This window comes from Scyliorhinus torazame, chromosome 16 (assembly GCF_047496885.1).
Source record: "Scyliorhinus torazame isolate Kashiwa2021f chromosome 16, sScyTor2.1, whole genome shotgun sequence".
Lineage (NCBI taxonomy): Eukaryota > Metazoa > Chordata > Chondrichthyes > Carcharhiniformes > Scyliorhinidae > Scyliorhinus > Scyliorhinus torazame.
In genome coordinates this window covers 34,934,611-34,958,057 of record NC_092722.1, presented here as the reverse complement: position 1 = coordinate 34,958,057, position 23,447 = coordinate 34,934,611, and the positions used below count along the sequence as shown (strand labels likewise).

Here is a 23,447-nt window from a genome sequence, read left to right as displayed (position 1 = left end):
TCCGGCTTGATTCGGAGCTCCATCCTTTTAAATCTAGCTTATTAAATTGATACATGATCAATGACCACTAAAGCGAGGTTTAGTCCAACTGAAGGCTTTAATAAGCTAGATGTTTCCCCCAGCAGCTCAGGTACAGAAAGACGGCTGCTGGGGCGGCACGGGCTCTTATACCCCGCCTTGCAGGGCGGAGCTACCATACAGCTTGACCAATAGGACACATACAATAGACCGTGAGCCAGGCATAGTTGGCTGGTCAGTTGAAAAGGAACTCTGGAAAGACACACCATCAGGAGTCCGTGAGAAAGGGTTTGTGGGCGCCTTGTCAGTGTTAGCCATACCCAAAGATCTCTGATGGACAGGGATCTCTGGTGAACAGAACCCGAGGGCTGAATCAACTGAGTGGGAAACTACCGGAGTGCCGGATGCCACGTTGGAAAGACTTGAGGTTGCACGTAGCGTCTCATGTCTGTGAGGAGTGATGCTTGTGGTTGTGTAAGAGGCATCTTTGTTATATTGACTACTTAAAGTGAAATTTGCCTTTTTATTTGAAGTATCATTTGCCTGTTAATTCATGTTTAATTTGCACTGGTTCTGACACGCGTTAAAATAAAAGCTTAACAGGTGGAATCTTGTTGTAGGAACGTAAGAATTAGGAGCAGAAGTGGGCAATTCAGCCCTTCGAGCCTGCTCCGCCATTCAAACAGATCATGGCCGATCTCTTCCTGTAATCTCTTCTTTCGGGAGGTCATTCAGTAAATTTGGTTTCTTTGGTTTATGCTTTCGCCACTGGGATTGGAACAGGGAGAGGGGAAGCACCAGGCAGATGGACAACACGACAGGGAGGGTTTCAGCTCTGTTATGGATGGCTCAAGTGGGACCAGCAAGTCTGTGATGGATCTAACAGAGCAATAATCAGCAACACTACAGCTAACTCAACAGGGAGGCAATCAGTGCCTGCAGGGGGTCAAGCTGCTGTGGAACGAAGTAGCAGCAGAACTGTGACAGAAAGCCGAGCAGAAGAGACAGCTGCTTGGCAGGAGTGACAGCAAGACTGGCAGGATAGACAGCTTGGCTGGCTGTGCATTACTATTATTGACCGCGATGTCAATAGGGCAGGCGAGAGCAAAGAAAACAAAAACCTAAAGTGATAAACGTCCTTGCATTAACTGAATAAATTGTTGGCCTGGGAGTTGGCCACTTATCCTGTTCAATATTTATCCTTCAATCAACATCACTAAAAAGGAATATCTGGTCACTATCGCTTTGCTGTTGGGGGAAGCTCCCTGAGTGCAAAGTGGCCGCCACACCTCCTACCTGACAACCGCGACTACAATTCAAAATTACTTCATGATTGTAAAGTGCCTTAGGATGCCCTTAGGTCATGAAAGGCGCTATGCAAATGCACGTTTCTTTTAATCACAGAATTGTTCCAGTGCAGAAGGAGGCCATTCAGCCCATGGTGTCTGCACCAATTCTCCAAACGCGCGTCGTGACTTATTGTCATCCCCCTGCCTTTTCCCCGTAACCCTGCTGTTATAACCTGCCTGCTTACCATTGGCTGGGGACTATTGACAATCCCACAATCCTGTGGGAGTATGAGCTTCCCCAATGAGGGGGGCGGAGAAACCATTAGTAAACTCCAAGTATAAATAAAGCTGGCCAGTTTGGAACCAGCAGGAAGGAGTGTGCAGCAAGGGAAGTTGCTGCTGCTGTTATATATATATGTTATTGTAAATAAATGTTATTACTTTGTATCCTTAAAACTCGTGCTGGATTCTTTGTGGCCCTCACAAAACTGGCGACGAAGGTTAAAGTGAATAGCTGTCTACACTCCTTGGATTTTTGTTGGATACAGGTTGGAAGTTGTTTTCTATTGCACCATGCCTCTGTACGGACATTTGGATGTTTTTGATGCTGCGCTGGAAAGCTGGAACCAGTACGCACAACGGATGCATTTCTATTTCTGGGCAAACAATATCACCGAAAACGAGCGCTAGGTGGTCATATTGCTCACTGCCTGCAGCCCGCAGACGTTTGGGGTGATTAGGAGCCTTACGTACCCAGCTGCGCCGGACACCAAAACGTTTGATGAACTTGTGAATTTAGTGGGGCAACATTTTAACGATAGCCCAGCGTTACCATTTTAATACTGCTGAGAGGACCCCAGGAGAATCCCTTGCCAACTTTCTATCCAGGCTATGCAGGATTGCGGAGTACTGTGACTATGGTGAGACCTTGTCAGAAATGTTACACGACCGTTTGGTTTGCGGTATTAATAATGCGGCCACCCAGAGAAAGTTGTTAACTAAGCCAACATTGACTTTGCAACAAGCCATTCAAATAGTATTATCCCCGAGAGAGCGCAGAACGAGGAGTGCAGGAGCTACAGGGAATGGAAGTGTATGCCTTGGGGCGCAACCCCTTCCGTCCGAAAACATCCCCCCGCACTCCTGCGGTACCTTGGGCAAGGTGACGTCTGGATCGACGCCAGTGGCCGTCGGACATTCCTCCCCGAAGGGAGCCTTCTCCAGAACCAATGGATGAGGAGCCATGTCCGTGTCAGACTTGTAGGCGCCGACCCTGTCGCGGACGCCGGTCCTGGGTGCGCCAGAGGCGCCGTTGTTCCGACCGAAACTGGGACTAGCCCAGGGGCCGTACCTTCCATGTGGATGAACCTGCGGCAACTACTCCTGAGGACGTGGAGACGGAGGACGACTGCCTGCAGCTGCATTGTGTGGCAGCTCCCCGTGTGGCCCCCATTAAGGTGACAGTACGGGTCAATGGTCACCCGCTTGAGATGGAGTTGGACACTGGCGCAGCGGTTTCCGTGATCGCCCAGAGGACATTCGACCGCATCAAGCAGGGTATACAGACCCTTACATTAACCGACTCACAGGCCAGGTTGGCCACCTACACGGGGGAACCACTGGACATTGCAGGAACTATGATGACCCCTGTTGTTTATGGACGCCAGGAGGGGCGTTTCCCACTTATCGTGGTGCGCGGCTATGGGCCCAGCCTGTTGGGTCGGGACTGGTTGCGCCATTTGCGGTTGCAATGGCAGCACATCCTCCAAACAGTTTCTGGAGGGTTGACTGAGGTGCTAGGACGATACCCAGATGTATTTCAGCCCGGTTTGGGGAAAATAAAAGGGGCTGTAGCCCGTATCCAAGTCGAACCAGGAGCCACGCCGCGCTATTTCCGGGCGCGCCCGGTGCCTTGCGCCTTGCTCGAGAAGATTAGAAGGGGAGCTTACTCGTTTGGAGAGTTTGGGTATTATCAGGCCCGTCCGTTTCGCTGACTGGGCAGCACAAATTGTACCTGTAATGAAGCCAGATGCCACAGTTCACTTGTGTGGTGACTATAAACTTACAGTGAATACGGCTTCCCGACTCGACCGATATCCAATGCCTCGCATAGAGGATCTCTATGCGAAGCTTGCAGGCGGACTCTCGTTCACAATATTAGATATGAGTCACGCCTACCTACAGTTGGAGCTGGACCCTGCCTCCCGACCATATGTAACGATTAATACACACCGGGGCCTGTATGAATATACACGGTTGCCCTTTGGAGTATCCTCTGCTGCGCTATTTTTCAACGTGATATGGAGGGCATTTTGAGAGGATTACAGCGTGTCGCTGTCTACTTAGATGACGTTTTGATTACAGGGACGTCGGAGCAGGAACATTTGGAAAATCTGGAGGCTGTCCTTAGACGCTTTTCGGAGGCTGGAGTCCGTTTACGTCGCACAAAGTGCGTATTTCAGGCAAAGGAAGTAGTCTACCTAGGTTATCGGGTGGACCTCGAAGGTTTGCACCCCGTCGCAGAGAAGGTGCGCGCGATTCAACAGGCCCCCGCCCCGATTGACACTTCGCATCTTTGTTCTTTTCTCGGTCTTGTAAACTATTACGGGAAGTTCCTCCCCAATCTGGCAACTACGCTGGCCCCGTTGCACCTTCTGCTAAAGAAAAATCACACCTGGGTTTGGGGTCAGCCGCAAGAAACCGCTTTCCGGCAGGTAAAGCAACAATTGTCGTTGTCTGATTTACTAACCCATTATGATCCTGGAAAGCCTTTGCTCGTCACATGTGATGCATCCCCGTATGGTATTGGGGCCGTCCTGTCCCACAAGATGGAGAACGGGGCCGAACGACCGATAGCTTTCGCCTCCCGCACATTGACTGCAGCGAAGAAAAAGTACGCGTAGATTGAGAAGGAGGGCCTGGCAGTGGTTTTTGCGGTGAAACGCTTCCACCAGTACGTGTATGGCCGCCATTTCACTATCGTGACTGATCATAAGCCCCTGCTGGGACTTTTCAGAGAGGATAAGCCAATACCGCCATTGCTTCCGCACGGATCCAGCGCTGGGCTTTGTTGCTTGCTGCATACGAGTATTCTCTGGAGCACAAACCAGGAACGCAGATAGCGAATGCCGACGCACTGAGCCGATTGCCTTTATCGACCGGCCCCATGTCGACCCCCACAACCGGTGAGGTGGTTGCATCCCTAAATTTTATGGACACCTTGCCTGTCACGGCATCACAGATCCGTGAGTGGACCCAGATGGAGCCAGTCCTGTCAAAGGTTCGGCACATAGTCCTGTATGGTGGGCAGCATAGTCAGCTCCCAGGCGAGTTGCGGGCATTTTCCTCCTAGCTTTCAGAATTCAGCATGGAAGACGGCATCCTCTTGTGGGGGACGCCTGTGATTGTCCCGGACAAAGGACAGGAGCTGATACTATCAGACTTGCACAATGGGCATCCAGGTGTGACCAAAATGAAAATGTTGGCCCGGAGTTATGTCTGGTGGCCAGGCCTCGACACCGACATTGAGAAGGTGGCCCAAAACTGCTCCATTTGCCAGGAGCATCAGAAGCTTCCGCCGGCCGCACCCCAACATCACTGGGAATGACCAGGGCGGCCTTGGGCGCGCTTACATGCGGATTTCGCAGGCCCTTTTCAAGGATCCATGTTCCTTCTATTAATCGACGCCCAGTCTAAATGGCTAGAGGTGCATAAGATGCTGGGCACAACGTCCTGTGCAACAATTGAGAAGATGCGTTTGTCTTTTAGTACGCATGGCCTCCCCGAGGTGCTGGTCACGGATAACGGCACTCCATTCACGAGTGAGGATTTTGCGAGATTCATGAAGATGAACGGCATACGCCATATCTGCACTGCCCCTTACCACCTGGCTTCAAATGGGTTGGCAGAGTGCGCAGTGCAGACATTCAAACAAGGCCTAAAGAAGCAGTCTTCCAGATCAATGGACACGAGACTGGCTCGCTTTTTGTTTTCGTATAGGACCACCCCCCATGCGGTGACTGGGGTAGCTCCCGCAGAACTCCTAATGGGCCGGAGACTTCGCACCCGCCTTAGTATGGTTTTCCCGGACATTGGCGCAAAAGTACGCCGCACACAAGAACGGCAAGGACAGGGTTTTTCTCGGCATCGGCCGATTCGGCAGTTTGTGCCCGGTGACCCAGTGTTCGTTCAGAATTTTGCTGTTGGTGACCAGTGGGTTCCTGGCATACTCTTTCGCCAAACGGGCCCTACATCTTACCAGGTGCAAGCCCAGGGTCGTCTCCAGCGCAAACATGTAGATCACGTTCGGTCCAGAAGACTATCCCTTCCAAAGATTCCCCGCCCCCGGAGCTCATTGCTACAGCCACAGAGACCAGAGACAATGGAAGGTAGTCCTCACAATCTTCCTCTGGTGCCTCACTCAAAGCTTGCGCAGGTCGTTACAGAACTGCGCGGAGATAGAGACGCCGAGATGACAGAGGCAGCAGACTCTGACTCCAAGATGGAGACACAGAACGCATCAGAGGGGGAATCCTCGGGCCCACGGGCCGTGGATGTACAACCGTTACGCTGTTCATCACGGAAGCGCCGGTCTCCGTCCCATTACACGCCGCCTGATCCAGCGCCTCGTGCAAATGGTGTCCGGCCTGCGGCAAAACGAGTCCAATGCCCTCCTTTGCCAGGGTCGGTGGAATCCTTGGACTTTGGGGGGGAGGGATATTATAACCTGCCTGCTTACTATTGGCTGGGGACTAATGACCATCCCACAATCCTCTGGGAGTATGAGCTTCCCCAATGAGGGGGGGCGGAGAAACCATTCGTAAACTCCAAGTATAAATAAAGCTGGCCAGTTTGGAACTAGCAGGAAGGAGTGTGCAGCAAGGGAAGTTGCTGCTGCTGTTATATATATATGTTATTGTAAATAAATGTTATTACTTTGTATCCTTAAAACTCGTGCTGGATTCTTCGTGGCCCTCACAAAACCTGCGCATTGTTTCTATTCAAATACTCTTCCAATGTCCTCTTGAATGCCTTTGATTGAACCTGCCTCCATCACACGTCCAGGCTGTGCTGTTCCAGACCTCAAACACTCGTTGTGTGAAAAGACTTTTTTCTCCCATCGCATTTGCTTCCTTGGCAAATCACTTTAAATCTGTGCCCTCTCATTCTTGATCCTTTTATCAAGGGGAACTGTTTCTTCCTACTTGTTAATCCAGCCCCCTCATGATTTTGAACATCTCCATCAAATCTCCTCTTAGTCTTCTTCACTCCAAGGAGGACAGTCCCAACCTCTGCAATGTATCCTCACAACTGAAGTTTCTCATCCGTGGAACATCTGTATAATAGGCCATTTGGCCCAATGGATAAGTGGTGGCATTTATGCTTTGCAGGAGCTTCCTCCTGTGCTACGTCATCTAATCCTATCAGCAGACCCTACCATTTATTTCTCCCTTATGTATTGAGCGAGTTTCCCATTAAATGCATCAAATGCTATTCACCTCAAGTGCTCCACACTTTGACCACTTTGTGTAAGGAACTTACTTATAAATTATTTATTGGGTTTTATTAGTGAATAGCTTGTAACTATAGTCCCTGATTTTGACCTCCATGTTTAACATCTTCTCTGCACCGAAACTATCAAACTCCTTCATAACATTAAAGACCTGTTAGTTCACACCCCAGCGAAAAAGGACTACAGTCTGTTTGTTCCTTCCTGAAAGTTAGAATCTCTCAGTTCTGGCATAATTCCTGGATATTATGTTTGCACTTCCTCCAGAGCCTCTGGGTGGGATTTTCCAGCTCTTCTCGCCAGCGGGACCTTTTGGTCCATCAAAGGTCATTCCACACCACCACCACCCCCCCTCCCCCCCCCCTCCTTCCCAGGGTGGGTACCTCGGTGGCTGGACGGGCGAGCCATAAAATGCACCGTAAACGTCAGCGGGGCCAAAAGATCCTGCCAGGAGCAATGACGAGCTGCCTCTGCTGCCGGAAACATGCCACAGAGGGCAGGAAAATCCCGCCATCTGTATCCTTTTCTCTACTATGAGGATTAAAACTGTGCACCATATTCTAAGCATGATGTACACAGGGTGCTATACAGGTTTAACATAACTGGTTTTGTTTAAAGTCTGGCCTGTAGGAAATGAATACCAATGCTTTGTTTGCATTTTCCTGGTATTGCTGCTTTATGGCCTTGCTCATGGGGATTTACTGATCAGGAGCCTGAAGCGTCAATAGGGAATCAGTGATATGGAAGTATGGGGTAGTAACAAGGAGTTATTGTTCTGGATGTATCAGGCATTAATAAGGTATTACATGCTTGCAAATGTGGGGGGATTAAAAGGGATCCACAGGGATGGGAGGATGGAGGCAGTACGAGGGTATCATTGGGCTGAGATTGTGGGGCAGTAACAGGGTACTCAATTGGGAGCATTTGCCTGTCATTCAGATGTAGAAGAGCCAGGACTAAAGGACGTGTACAAAGTCTGGAACATGCTTATAAGGTCAAACAGAACATGAAGCGCATTTGGATACTTAATGAGAAGATGAAGACGCCATACGAGAGAGCACACAGTGAGCCAAGCATGAACTGCTCCAGGAACCAATTCCTCACCTCCCACTTTTACCCCAATTACTGGAAAACGAGACATGCTGCCGAAGCTTTTCACCTTCCACTCATCAGGACAGATGCAAGAATGCCAAATTTCATAGGGAGCAACAATTCATACTGCACATGAAAAGGGGTGCTCATTGATCAGCAAGTTGGCCCTGACTTGTCAACCAATCAGCACCCTGTTTCTCATGCAGTATAAATCGTTGGTCCCTATGAAATTTGGCATTCTTGCACCTGGCCTGATGAGTGTAGGGTGAAAAGCATCAGCAGCATGTGTCTTTTTTCAGCAATATTCTCAAGTTCTGTGCTACCAAATGACTACTTAACGGCAATATCCAGATAAATCCCCAAACTCATTTGGCAAGCAATGTGCCTTGCTGATTAAACCCACTGTATATGCCTCCACACTGATCGTTGTATTGTGATTTGCTACATATAAGATCTAATAGATTTTATAGCTAATATGCTGCAGAGAAATGGCACAAAATTAAACTGATCCATCATTCCAAGCCCTGCTGCTTCTCACCTCTCCTTTCACTTGTTTCATTTCCTATCAATTACTGTCCTTTCCATTATTGTCACGGGGCCAGATTTTCAGTTTGCGTTGTTTTATGAAACTCTGCATTGTGCATCTGAATTCATTGATGTGGCTCAGAGACTGAATTAGAGTCTATGAAACATGAAATAGACTTACAATAAATGACAGTCAAATTATAAGTTTCTAGATAACTCTCTATCAAATTGTGTTATCCAGCCAGAGCTGCCTGAGCGTCAGCTGATCGTGGAGGTTTCTGTCAATAATCCCCTCATGGTTATATTGTGGGCAATAGGCACAGAGCGAATAATGAAACTGGCCGAGCCTGCCATGGTACCTTGACAAACAATCCAACAGATTAATTCCATGCAATCTTTTCACTCGTACTGAATCTAAACCACATCAGTCATTGCCTCCAATATGCTTGTGGTTTTATTCTGTCAGATCCATCTTGGGCAGGATTTTTCACCCCCCCCCCCCCCGCCCCGCCCCCACCACCCCCTCCCCCACCCCGCCCCACTCCACAGCATGTTTTCCAGTGGCAGAGGCGGCCTGTCTTTGGCCGGCTGCAGGATCTTTCAGTCCCGCCGATGTCTGAGAGATTTCTGCGTGCACGGCACCCTCCGCTGCCGGGAAACGCGCCGCCTGGGGTTACCTTCGACGGGACCGGACGGTCCCACCAGCGGGAAGGGTCGGAACATTTTGGCCACGTTGTTTATAAGATTTGGAGGCAAATAGTTAAATATCAAATCTCAATCTTGATCTCAGTCCGAAATTTGCCCCGTCTATGAAGGGGATGTAAGAACCTTCATGGAGAACCATGTGTTCTTTATAGTTCCTTGATGATCCTCTCGCCACCCCAGTTCCCATTCCATGGAAGTCTACTTCAATAACCTCAACCTCAAATTTGAAATAATGCAAAACCACTGGGCCGGAATTCTCCCATCCCAAATTAGGATGGAATGGAGACAGGACAGGGAATAAATGGCCTGTATGCAGGTCTGCCGCCTCTGATCTAACTCTGAGGATTATTCTGAGGTCGGGGTGTGGGGGGGAAGGGGCGAGTGCGGAACAGGCAGGAAAGCGGTGTAGCCAGCCTTGTTCATTGGACAGGATGCTTTTTTTTTAAAAAAGGAATATCTTTAAGATGGGAGCTGGTGGCAGAGGAGTGGGCCGCAGACTCAAGCCCCGCCCCCCCTTCCTGAACACCACCTGGGCAGTGGTGGCAGAGGCAGTCAGCGCTGCCAGCCTCACCAGGAAGAGACAATTGGTGACCCTGTGGGATGGGGGGGGGGTCACTGGTAAGGCCTTTGCCCTGCAAGAGACAGAGAACCAAGGAGGGTTCCATAGACCATGGTGCAGGTGTACTCTGATTGGGTTGAGCTCTGCTGATTCCCTGATTCCTCTGCAATGGGGCAGAGCTTTTGAGGAGTGCCAACACCTGGTGGACCCCTGCTGGAGCTGTACTATGCCAATCCCCTGAAGGAAACAGCTGGGGTATGAGGGTGTTCAGAGGGGCGGCCTGGGTGGGCTCCCATATGACCAGAGGCTCTTTGAGCATTCAAAGGACACAGTGAGCACTCAGTAGTGTGAGCAGCCAGGAGCTTGTAAGTAGGACCAAAAGGGTGCCTGTAAAAGACAGACCACAGCAATGGTGGTCTGAGCCAGACCACCCGATACCGAGGAGGACACCCACGACCACGAACTTGACACCAAGTTGTTCCCCATTACTGCCCCAGGCCCGGCAGTGACCACCCCCCCACCCCCCCCCCCCCCCCCCCCCCCCCCACCCCCAGCAAGCCCGGTAATTTTTGCGTGGTTTTCAGTGATTTATAGCTCCCCCTCTGCAGCCTTCATACCCACGCCCCGCTTAGCAATACTTGGACTAATTGCGCCCGCGAGAATTCCGTCCAAGAGGGTTGGGTCATCGCGGAAGGGCGGAGCATACTGTGTCCAAGCAGCTAATGATATTGCAATCCTTGCAAATCACGGTTTTGCATGGATCCGCCGGGGCTGGGCGCAAACATCAATATCACCACCAGTGAGGGACCGGAGCATGGCTAACCCGCGATTCTCCGCTTCAACTTCATTCATGCTTCTGGTGTTGCAAAGTGGAGAATTCAGCCCTTTTGGCAGGTTTGCCAGGGTGATTTGTGCCAGGTTGTTGTGTTCTGTGTTCTTGTCTTGCAATGAACCTACAGAACCTCTGGTGACTGAGCCAAACTGATGATTTATTAATGTACACGTGGTAAGGTAATCTTATACAGACCAAGTTATTACAGAGTTAGATTAGACTCTCCTGGAACGGCCCTTATGTGCGACTGTCCTCGTGTACGCCTTACAACCTTCTCCTAGTAACCGGATGTCACCTGACTGATGTCTAACACCACTTGCTGCTGTGAGGTCACACTGCTGAGTACATTGTCATGTGAGAGTACCTTTAAAAAATGGGTGTTTTTTATAGAGCAACTGTAGTGGGTGTACCTTTCAGAAATGGGTGTTTATTATTGCAGTGATGTCAGAGTGTGGGTGGAGCTGGGCTGTCTGACAGCTTTTTGTTTCACTTTGAGAAAAGCTTGGATGTGCCTGTATTTGTTTCAGTGTTGGAGCTGCAGTCAGCCACAGAATGTGTAATGTTGTTCTCTCTGCCATGTAAAGACTATCTCTTGATCATTTGTTGAATTCAGAGTTATAACTGTTCTCAGAAGTGAATTTAAACCTGTTGTGCTTCTGTTAAAGGTTTGTTTTAAGTCTTATGGATGTTAAAAGGAAAGTAATATTACTTAGTGCTGTATTCTTTGGGGGTTGTATTTGAATTAATGGTTGCTAAGATGTTCACTGTATGTTTTAAAAAGGTTAACTTGAGTTCATAGAATAAACATTGTTTTGCTTTAAAAAATACTTTTCCATTTCTGCTGTACCACCCCTATAGAGTGGGCTGTGTGCTCCCCATACCACAATCTATTAAAAGTTGTGGGTCAGGTGAACTCCATGATACACTTTGGGGTTCTCTAAACCCTGGCCTATAACAACATGAAATATTATCTACAGGTTTATCACCACACAGGTGTTTGGGTGTGATCCGGACCAGTATTCACCCACACTTCGTCATTTTTATTAAGCTTGGGGAGTAGAAGTTATTTCTGGAGTGGGAAACTAAATTTGCCGACAAGAGATCGGGGCGCATTTTTGAAGGGCCACCCACCCACCCCCCGTACATCGCAGACATGGGCAACACCCCCAACCCTCAGCCCCAGAGGGGTAACCTCCCACCATCACTAAACGTCCTTGTGATCCCCCCCCCCCACCATCCAAGCATGAGGATGATACAGTCCCACACCCATCCATCCTCGTGGGCATTGGGGCATTGGTACCCTTCCATCCTAAGTGAGTGTACCCCACTTTGAGATTGCTGACGGCCTCCCACCTTTAGTTCCCCTTTTTTCCATTCCCCCTTTCTTGCACCCCTTTAAGGCACCCCCCTCACCCTCACTCTTTGTAACCCCCTTCATCCCACCACTTCACCCCCCCCCCCACTCTTCATACCCCCCCTTCACCCCTCCTTTCATGGGCATGGCCCCCTCAGGCTCTGCACCTTTGCAGTGCATCTGGCACTCTGGCAGTGCCACCCTAACACCCGGGAACTGCCCCTGCACCCTGTCAGTGCCATTATGGCAGGTTGGCACTGCCAGGTTTCAACGCACTGCCAAGGCACTGCCCTGCCCGGTCCCTGATCACCCGGGGGCTCCAATGGACTCTGAGCCCCCTGGCATGGCCATCGCACCTAGTCTCAATTTGTGGAGACCAGTACTAATCCATGTCTCAGCGAAGCCTCGCCGGTGAGACCAGTGACTACCAGGAGCTGTGAGATTGCGGCCACAAATAGGATGCGGATTTAAATGATTGAATATGGTTATGTGGATCACACCGGGTGTCGTGAGTCAGGTGCATCGTGATCAGCTCACCATCTGGCACAAAATCTGTTCTGGGCCCTTCTCATCATGCAGCTGGCACAACGGGATTGGCGCTGGGTGCAACGGGGTGGGGAAATCCCACCCCAGATTTCATATTGTGTTTAACGGTGCAGGTTTCCATCTGAGATTGATCTATCGGTGGATAGCGTGGTAGAACGGTGGTTAGCACTGTTGCTTCACAGTGCCAGGGTCCCTGGTTCGATTCCTGGCTTGGGCCACTGTCTGTGTGGAGTCTGCACATTCTCCCTGTGTCTGCGTGGGTTTCCTCCGGGGGCTCCAGTTTCCTCCCACAGTCCCGAAAGATGTGTTTGTTAGGTGAATTGGACATTCTGAATTCTCCTTCAGTGTACCTGAACAGGCGCCGGAGTGTGGTGACTAGGGGATTTTCACAGTAACGTCATTGCAGTGTTAATGTAGGCCGACTTGTGACAATCATAAAGATTATTATTACCATCTTGTGTGGTCCTGTTGAACTGTGTGGGGAGCAGGTTGATCATTTGGGCATGAGGGTTGATTCCCTTCGGCAAGGGATTGATTACTTTGAGGGGAGGAGACGGCCCTGTACATCTCCCCTTCATCTTGAAGTCTTGGAATTCCAATTTAACCGGATGTTCTCCCAACTGTCTGATTTCAGTGGGAAAGGATTTCCAATGGCTTGCACCCTGGACATGAGGCCTTGACTGAATATGAATTTCAACAGCGGATACATCGCAGGAGCTGGTAAGTACAAAGTATGTAAATCAGCAGTGAGGACAGCCCTTGGATGGATAGTCCATCCAGTATATCCCAGAGCACTCATCGCTAACAGATTAGATGTCCGAAGCTGTTGGAAGGACAAAGAGGGTAGTGGTGGTCAGGGACTGGACTGACTGCAGGTGCAGAGTGACATGGTTGGCCTGAACTGTCCTCATTATGACTGCACAAAACGTTTTGCTTTCACTACATTGAGACCCTGCTTGGTGGGAAAGAGGTTGCCAGGGGAACACTTATTAGCGCTGATTTTCCAAGCCCTGGATGAAGGGAAACAGCCTCTTCCAGTTGAAATAAATCAACAGAGTCATCGATGATCATTTCAGGAACAAAAGTGTTTCTGTGAAAATTGGTTGTGATGGGTGTTATCTTATGGGCTGATTGATGCTGCCGATCACTGGGAACTATTCAGCTGCCCATCATTTAGATGCATTCAGTGTCACTCACTCAGCTAGTAAGTGCTTCATCCTGCTGTTAAGAGAAGTTCACACTTTGAGAAATCCACTCAGAACTGACTATAGTCTGACTGACAGTGAGGCAGGTAATTCATAATGTTCTCTTTGAGTCCTTCAATATTACAGGTCAAAGTGGCTTCCATTTCGGAGTCCTCCCCACCTCCTCCACAAATAGAACAGTGGCCGGGAAAAGTTTCAGCATTTTGAAGTCGCAGAAAGGAAGAGACTGCGAGATAATAATGGATCCTGATGGGAATTTTGAGCTCTGATGGGCCGAATGGCCTCCCCTCGCCTCTTCGTACATTTTCTAAAGTTATTTCTATTTGCAGGCAGTCGAGCAGAAAACCCTGCTCCGGCTCTTTTGTGGGACAATTGAAAAAGGGACGTTATCAATGTGACTAGGAAGCAATTGTCAAAAGTGCGACAGAACCGAGATTACGGAAACCATCATTTCGAAATCATGCGTCAATTATTTTCAGCAATAACATTTCAAATCTAATTATTTCCTGATGCATCATACCATTCATAGACCAGAAAGTCATTTGGCTCATCAAACTGGCCAGGAATAGATCTTGAACTGAAGCAGCTTTGATTAATCCCATTTCTCCGCACTTTCCCCATATTATCTTTTATATTTTTCTTTTTCCAATATTAAATAATCTCCATTTGATTGATTTTAAAGCCTTTGCCTCAGTAACCACTTGTGGTAAGGCTTTCCGTCTATTCAGAATGCTGCGGATAAATTTGGGATGTTCGACGCCGCTGGTTTGCTCCATGCTGTGGACCATGTCTTGCAATACCATTCAGGTGCTGCAATGATGATTGTAACCAGCGGGTTCCCCAGTGGTGGGGACGCCATTGACATCGGCGGGCCAGAAAGATCCTGCCGGCGGTCAATAGTGAGCAGCCTCCAGTTGGGGGGTGCGGGGTGGGGGCAGAAAACCCAGGTATCATCCTGGTAAACCTATGCTGCACTCCCTCTGAGGCTAGTATACCTGGTATATAATCCCTAAAGGGCAAAAGGAGGCCATTTGGCCCATCAAGTCTGCACTGGCCCCCATGAAATGAAACGGAAATGAAAATCGCTTATTGTCACAAGTAGGCTTCAATGAAGTTACTGTGACAAGCCCCTAGTCGTGACATTCCGGCGCCTGTTCGGGGAGGCTGGTACGAGGAGCATTCCACCCAGGCCCACTCCATCCCTGTAACCCCACCTAACCTTTTTGGACACTTAAGGGCCAATTTAGCATGGCCAACCCACCTAACCTGCACATCTTTGGACTGCGGGAGAAAACTGGAGCACCTGGAGGAAATCCACGCAGACACGGGGATAACGTGTATACTGGCCACACTGACAGTCACCCAAAGCTGGAATGGAACCCGGGTCCCTGGTATTGTGAGGCAGCAGTGCTAACCACTGAGCCAGTGCGCTGCCCAAGGTGTGGTGCCCAGATCTGCCTATTCCAGGTGTGATCCGAAGTGGGGGCTTGACATAGCTGAAGCATGACTCCTACACTTTTGTCTGCTAGTCTGCTAGTCCTCGACATCTAAAGGTCAGCTTTCCATTAGCCTTTCTCCCCCTCTGCCTACAACCTAGCATAAAATAGCAAACCCTGCAGGTAAGTGGCAGCAGCACCGACCGTTCTTATTTACGACCTTGTAACGAGGTGGTATTTCTAGCCTCTGGAAGGAAATTACTGCCTCATTTATATTGTGGTGCTGACTCCAAAGGCCAGGCTGTCATTCCAGCAGCGTACGGAACAGCTGTGAGGATGTCTCACGTAAAGATTTCAATTTATTGCAATTCGCAGTTCATAAAGTTTAAAGGCTGCGCAAAAGGTACCGAAAGAGGTTCAGCAGGGGCACAGTGGCAGCAACAGGAAGATCAAAAAAGTAAAAAGCACAGGAACAGGAGTCACACAAATGGCAGCCGGGGATAAGAGGATAGCGTTCGGGTAAATGGTGCAGCAGAACGTGATCGAGCAAAGGGATCAGATTATTCAAGATCTTATGGCTCCTGGTAGGATAAGGCTGAAGATAATATAGGGAAAGAGCAGATGCGATCAATAAATCCTCCATGTCGTGTGAAGACTTGCAAATTCTGAATCATGCAACAACAATAAAAACCTTATCCTCATCCAGAAATGCTGAATCTCTCCAGGCCAATCAGCCAGGACCAAATACTGGGGATGGGAAGATGGACGAAATGGCTGGAGCCTCATTATCATGGATGCTCAGGGAGGATTGATACAGAAATTTTAATAGGTGGATTCCATGGCGCCTGACAGACAGGAGGGGGTTAATGTCTGAATACCAAGTAAGCCTCTTTTTCATCCCCACACCTCAATTTTTAAGCTCAGCAGTGATAATAGGAATCAGTGAAATTGCAATGGTGGCGAGATTCCCAGGAATGAAACAAATTGGGCTGTTTCAGTCAAACAACATTTTTGTTTGTGAACACTAAATATTGAAAACAAAGTAATTCCACTGTGGAATGTTTACCCTTAAACTTTAAAATCAATTGTCTCAACACATCCCACCAATGCCCCCCCCCCCCTCCCCTGGGCCATCTGCCACTTGTTCTTATGTTTTGTTTTCACTGAGCACTGACCTTCATAGGTTACCATAGATTATCATAGAATTTACAGTGCAGAAGGAGGCCATTCGGCCCATTGAGTCTGCACCGGCTCCTGGAAAGAGCACCCTACCCAAGGTCAACACTTCCACCCAATCCCCATAACCCAGTAACCCCACCCAACACTAAGGGCAATTTTGGACACTAAGGGCAATTTATCATAGCCAATCCACCTAACCTGCACATCTTTGGACTGTGGGAGGAAACCGGAGCAGCTGGAGGAAACCCACGCACACACGGGGAGGATGTGCAGACTCCGCACAGACAGTGACCCAAGCCGGAATCGAACATGGGACCCTGGAGCTGTGAAGCAATTGTGCTATCCACAATGCTACCGTGCTACCCCAATGAAAATCGCTTATTGTCACAAGCAGGCTTCAAATGAAGTTACTGTGAAAAGCCCCTTCATTCTCTTATTAACACATTCTGCCATCTTAACTTTATGCCACTATTAACACCTTCTTTAGTCCTTAACACTGCCATTAACTCTTCTTTTCGCTTGTGTCCCAAACATTATTGTGCAATCTCTCCTGGCTCACAGCTATCACTGATCTATTTTGCTCCACCCCCTCTTATACAGTATGCAATCCTTCACATTTCGCCCTCTCTTTAACTCTGAAGAAGAGTCATGCAGACTCGAAACGTTAACTCTGTTTCTCTCTCCACAGACGCTGCCAGAGCTGCTGGGGCTTTCCAGCATTTGCTGTTTTTGTTTCAGATTTCCAGCATTTATGTTAAAAGATGCTGGCCCAGGGATCAGGGCATCAGGGCACACCGGGAACATTTTTGGGCTGATATGTTTCGCAGCATTAAACATTGTGATGGGTTTCTGCACTGGCTGGGTGGTGCTGGGGTTTCTGAGTGGGAGGGAGGTTCTGATAATCGGAAGGAGATGGAATTGGCACTTACAGGAAGGCCTGCCAGTCCCAGCTCTAGTGCCCCATCTCGTCTTCATGAAATAGATTCAAGGCACCTTCAGGAAGGGGGAAAGCAGGACCCAGCCCATTTCAAACAGAGATAAGTCAAAATGTTTTCACTCAGAAGATTGTGAGCCTTTAGTATTCTCTTCCTGGAAAGGTGGTACAAAGGTGCTACAAGTCTTTGAATATTTTGACGGCAGAGGTGAGTAAATTCTTGGTAAGCAAGGGGGTTAAAGGTTATCCAGGCTACGCGGGATGCAGTTTTGAGGTTACTACCACATCATTGATGATGTTATTGAATGGCAGAGCAGATTTGAAGGGCTGAATGGCCTACATCTGCTCTTTGTATGTTTGTGCTTGCGGCAGAATTCATTTCTGCCAGATTTCCCTCCTTTCAGCCCAAGAAGACATTTGCTCAGGAAGTGAGATTTCCTTCTTTCCTATCCCGTCCACTTCGCCCCCCCCCCCCCCCCCCCCCCCATCCCCCACTCTGTCCCACTCCCCCCACCCTGCCTCACATTATGGTTTGATGCAAAAGTGCCGTAAGCGGGTACCACACGATGGGAACTGCCTGGGGCGCAACTGTACATTTACCCTGTAATATTTCAACCAGACCAAGTCTCCACCTCCACACAACAGGGTAACATGATAATGCGTCTGTCTCCTCCAAATGCCCCAATCGTGCCGGGTCACCCAAATTAGGTTTAATCTTCGATAATCTGGGCAGCACGGTGGCGCAGTAGTTAGCACTGCTGCCTCCCAGCGCCAGGGGCCTGGGTTCAATTCCGGCCTTGGGCGACTGTGTGGAGTTTGCATTTTCTCACCGTGTCTGCGTGGGTTTCCTCCGGGCGCTCCAGCCCTTGGAAAGGGCATCCTACACAAGCCCACGCCTCCACCCTATCGCTGTAACCCAGTAACCCCACTTAACCTTTTTGGGCACTAAGGGCAATTTATCACGGCCAATCCGCCTAACCTGCACATCTTTGGACTGTGGGAGGAAACCAGAGCACCCGGAGGAAACCCACGCAGACACGGGGAGAACGTGCAGACTCCGCACAGACAGTAACCCAAGCCGGGAATCAAACCTGGGACCCGGAGCGGTGAAACAACTGTGCTAACCACTGTGCTACCATGCTGCCCCACAGTCCAAAGGTGTGCGGGTTAAGGTGGATTGGCCATGATCAATTGACCCTTAGTGTCCAAAGATGTGTAGGTTAGGTGGGGTTACGGGGATAGGGCGGGGGTTTGGGCCTAAGTGGGATGCTCTTTCGGAGGGTGGGTACAGACTCGATTGTCCAAAACGCCTCCTTCTGTACTGTAGGGATTCTATGGAACCAGAGAAGTGAAACAAAACCCTGGTCCTCAGACTGGTCCATTTATTTGTTGCTGGGGCGAGGTATCATCTCAGTTCCATTTTCATTCATTTCATTCAGTTCCATGTCATGTCCTCCTTCTCCTGGGCTGGTAGAATTTGAACTGAGCTTATTTTAGGTTCAGCAACGCACAACAGCTTGTTCATTTCCATTTGTGCCTTTCAGTCTAAGTTAACCTCCTCGCTAATTTCACATTTGACCTTCTAGTCATGGTCTGACCAACCGTGAAAATATATTTTCAAACTGTGGACTTTATTGAATTTTCAGAAATGGAGGGTGACCTTTTTTTCAAAAAAGGGAAATTTTCCAACAGACCAGTTCATGGAAAATGCGGAGACACTGACTGACCTGCTGCACTTTTAGGTCCCTTGACTATGAAAGCAGTTTAAAGATTGCTCATGATTTCAGTTTATGCCCTCCTTGTTCTAAGTCCTGATACATCAACGTCTGAGAATGCAGACACGGAAGCAAGTGTTCCCAGGTCTCCCCCAAGTTACACACAAGGACATGGCTTAGCGAGTGATTTGCCAGACTCTTTCCCAGCCCTTCATAAACGGGCGTGTGTGCCCACCGTCACTAGATGCCCCTAAAGTGTTTGACTTCGGGATTTTGGCAGTGTCTTAACTAAAGGTTAAGGCATGAAATGTACCAAACATGCGCCTGCATTATCCCCGTGACCCATTTTCTTCTATCTAGAACAAGAGCCTGAGTTTGTGGTTTATAAAAGTGGGCCAGGCCTCCCTTATGTTCAGACATGGAATATATTTTTTTTTAAAGTACTGTTAGGAAAATTCACACTAACTCTGGGAATTTTCTTAAGAAATGGACCCTTGCATTTCATATTCAGACATGGGATATATTTCAAAGAAAGTATTGTTAGGAAAATTCACACTAACTCTGGGAATTTTCTTAAGAAATATACCTTCTGAGGGTGAAAGATTGAAACCTTTGTTTCCCTGTACCTTACAGCAGAAGTTAGTTTTAGCATTAGAAGGGTGCAGAGAACTCTACACCGTTTATTAAGGTTTCTGGCAATATCGTTACAGCATGATTCACACTCGCGACAGCTGCAAGAGCCGTAGCTATAGCTGACTAGCAGAACTGGAACATTTTAATATTTTACGAGTTACGCCATTCCGTTGCATTTGAAACCTTTGGCAGTTATATCAGGCAAGCATTTTTTAAAAATGCTGCTTCCTCACCGGGCAACTCAACATCAACGGGAATCCTCTACCAATCAGATGAGCTATTAATGTGGACCAAACCAAACCATCCCCTCTGCATTTAACCAGGGATTGCTGCATTTCTGCCCTAGAGCATTGGTCAGACAAACAGAGCACCCAAGCTGCAATTATTTTAACAGAAAACGCAATCAAATATCAAAAGACTCAGGCACACTTTACAACCTTTTTAACTTTAGTCAGTAGTTATCTTTGGTCGGGCGGTCCGCTTTCACAATTTCACAGCTACGACAAGGCAAGTAGAGAATTAGCATTCCTCGCCGCAGTTCACTTACCCTGGAGTGACACTGAAACCCAAAGTACACCACCACAATAGTGGGCAGCAGCACAATGCAAAACACAGTGGCCATGAGGACAAAGTTCAGGAGGAACAGCACAAAGTTAAAGACAGTAACCAGGAAAGCCCATCCCCAGAACTCGCACATGCTGCGTGCCTCCAGTGGCCATGGCTGGTCGTCGATGCTGTACGGTGGAGGGTGGACATGATTGAGCATGTAGGCAGTGTCGGACACACTGTCCGCCTCAAAGTCCTCAATTTCTTGCTCTGCCATCTTACCGCTGCAGATATTTCTTTTTTGATTTGTCTTCCACAGTTAATTGATTTTTTTTAGATTTTTGTTGCGGTTCCCCGGCTTCAGTTTTCCTTATCCGACGAGTAACTGTGCTGGGTTCCGATCCCCGCAGATAGTTTCCTTGTCAGTTACCCTGCTATTCCCACATTAACGTTTCCCTGTCCTGCGACAGATATGAATCACTTTCAGCGTTGAGAGGACTGGTGAAGGAGTCTGAGCCTTGCATAAGCAGCATCCACAAACGGCAGCTGATTCTATCAGCCTTTGACACTAAGCCAGTTAGTCGAGATTAACAAGCTGCCTGAGGATGCAGTCCTTCCCGCCACGAACCAATCCCCTTGTGCTGTATCCCCAGCCACTGAGCAAGCACCACCAGACCATCACCTGGGTATCAAACAATCAGCATAGACCGAAGCAGCAATCACCAGGTAACAACACACACACACACAAATACACACACACGGTACAAAGCCTTAAAGCAGCCAATGCATTCTGTGCTAATGAACTAGCAGCAGATAAATTGTGGTGTTTAGTAAATTATCAAATAAATCATTTTTGCATCTAACACCAGTAGTAATTCTTTTTTTTGAATAAACATTTTATTGAGGTATTTTCGGTACAGTAGCAACAACAAAATAAACAAAATACATGAAACCATAAACATAGGGCAAAAGCCATTTACCTTTCGTACAGGTCCCACTCTTATTAAGCCCCTACTCTAATCTAAACTACGCACCCCCCCCCCACCCCCCCCCACCCCCCCCCCACCCCCACAACCCCCAGTCTGCTGACGATTAATTTTCCGCAAAGAAGTCAACGAACGGTTGTCACCTCCGGGTGAACCCTAACAATGACCCTCTCAAGGCGAACTTGATTTTCTCCAAACAGAGAAAGCTCGCCATGTCCGATAGCCAGGTCTCCAACTTCGGGGGCTTTGAGTCCCTCCAAGCTAATCGTATCCGTCTCCGGGCTACCAGGGAAGCAAAAGCCAGTACGTCTGCCTCTTTCTCCTCCTGGATTCCCGGGTCTTCTGACACCCCGGAAATCGCCACCTCTGGACTCAGCGCCACCCTTGTTTTTAACACCGTGGACATGACATCCGCAAACCCCTACCAAAATCCCCTAAGCTTCGGACACGTCCAAAACATGTGGACATGGTTCGCCGGTCCTCCCGCACATTCTGCGCACCTGTCCTCCACCCCAAAGAATCTGCTCATCCGGGCCACTGTCATGTGAGCCCGGTGAACAACCTTAAATTGTATCAGGCTGAGCCTGGCATATGTTGCGGATGCTGTGGTAGTCACCACTGTTGTATTATATTGTATATATGGGTATTACGGTAAGGTCCCTGCACTACAGGTACGGGGGTAGATCCCTGCCTGCTGGCTCCGCCCAGGAGGCGGAGTATAAATGTGTGTGCTATCCGAACAGCAGCCATTTTGTAAGCTGCTGTAAGAGGCCACACATCTCTGTGTAATAAAGCCTTGATTACATTCTACTCGTCTCGTCGTAATTGATAGTGCATTAATTTATTACACAGAGATCTTTCAGAGATGGACCTCCGCATCAAGCCGGATCACCTGCAGCTGCATCCTCAAGCAGACAACGCCAAAAAGGATTTCCAACATTGGCTAGCTTGCTTTAAAGCATACATCGGGGCTGCGCCAGACCCAATCTCAGAAGCACAGAAGCTCCAGATTCTGTACATGCGGCTGAGCTCCAACAATGTTTTTCCCCTCGTCCAGGACGCGCCCACCTACGCAGAGGCCATGGCGCTACTGAAGGAGAATTACGCTCAGCAGACCAACAAGATCGACGCCAGGCACCTCCGATCCACGCGGCACCAACTTCCCGGTGAGTCTGTGGAAGATTTCTGGCGTGCCCTGCTCGCCCTAGTGAGAGACCGTGATTGCCAGGCCGTTTCGGCCACTGAACATCCGAACCTGCTAATGAGAGACGCGTTCGTTACGGGCATAGGGTCTGATTACGTCCGCCAGCGCCTCTTAGAAGGGACCACGCTTGACCTCGCGGCAACCAAGAAACAAAGCTCTCGCTCACGGTCGCCTCACGCAACGTACAGGCTTATGCCCCTGACCGCATGGCCCACCCCCCCCTGTGCATCGTGGACCCCGCCAGCGGCCAACCCATCGTGGACCCCATCAGCGACCCACGCCTGCGCCACGCGGCAGCCAACCAACCTCGGGGGACCCAAGTGCTACTTCTGCGGACAGACAAAACACCCCCGGCAGTGCTGCCCGGCGCGGATGGGTATTACGGTAAGGCCCCTGTACTACAGGTACGGGGGTAGATCCCTGCATGCTGGCTCCGCCCAGGAGGTGGAGTATAAATGTGTGTGCTCTCCGAACAGCAGCCATTTCGTAAGCTGCTGTAGGAGGCCACACATCTCTGTGTAATAAAGCCTCGATTACATTCTACTCTCGTCTCGTCGTAATTGATAGTGCATCAGACGCGTTGACTCTACTCAACGCGTTCACCCATAGACCTTCCTCTATCTCACCTCCCAGCTCCTCCTCCCACTTGCGCTTCAGCTACTCGGTCTGCGTCTCCTCTGACCCCATAAGTTCCTTGTAAATGTCCGAGCTCTCCCTTCTCCTACCCACCCTCTGGAAACTAGCCTGTCCTGAATCCCCCTCAGCGGTAGGAGCGGGAAGGTTGACACCTGTTTACGTAGGAAGTCCCGCACCTGCAGATACCTGAATTTGTTTCCCCTCGCCAGCCCAAACTTCTCCTCCAGCACTCTCATACTCTGAAAGCTTCCCTCTATAAACATATCCCCCATCCTCTCAATCCCCGCTCTCTGCCATAACCAGAACCCCCCTGTCCATACTCCCCGGGGAAAACCGGTGATTATCACAGATTGGGGCCCAGACCGATGCTCCCACTGCTCCCACATGCCGCCTCCACTGGCCCCAAACTCTCAGGGCCGCCACCACTGGACTGATGGAGAACCGTGCCGGCGTGACCGGCAGAGGCGCAGTTACCAACGCTCCCAAACTGGTGCCCTTACATGAAGCCGCCTCCATACCCTCCCATGCCGACCCTCCCCCCCCC

At 49.3% G+C, this 23,447-nt stretch overlaps 1 protein-coding gene and 1 long non-coding RNA gene across 2 annotated transcripts in view; one reads left to right on the top strand and one right to left on the bottom strand.

The window, feature by feature from the left end:
* Positions 1 to 20,769, bottom strand: part of LOC140392701 (transmembrane protein 88-like) — a 64,837-nt gene extending 44,068 nt beyond the window's left edge. Inside the window, exon 1 of the mRNA XM_072478241.1 lies at positions 20,079 to 20,769. Within this exon, the coding sequence (XP_072334342.1) occupies positions 20,079 to 20,354 (276 nt within the window). The 5' untranslated portion in view covers positions 20,355 to 20,769. The remainder of the gene's footprint in view (positions 1 to 20,078) is intronic.
* Positions 1 to 22,810, top strand: part of LOC140392702 (uncharacterized) — a 47,496-nt gene extending 24,686 nt beyond the window's left edge. The window contains exons 3-4 of the long non-coding RNA XR_011935414.1: positions 13,064 to 13,149; positions 21,916 to 22,810. This is a non-coding gene — a long non-coding RNA (uncharacterized lncRNA). The remainder of the gene's footprint in view (positions 1 to 13,063; positions 13,150 to 21,915) is intronic.
* Positions 22,811 to 23,447: the final 637 nt, after the last annotated feature.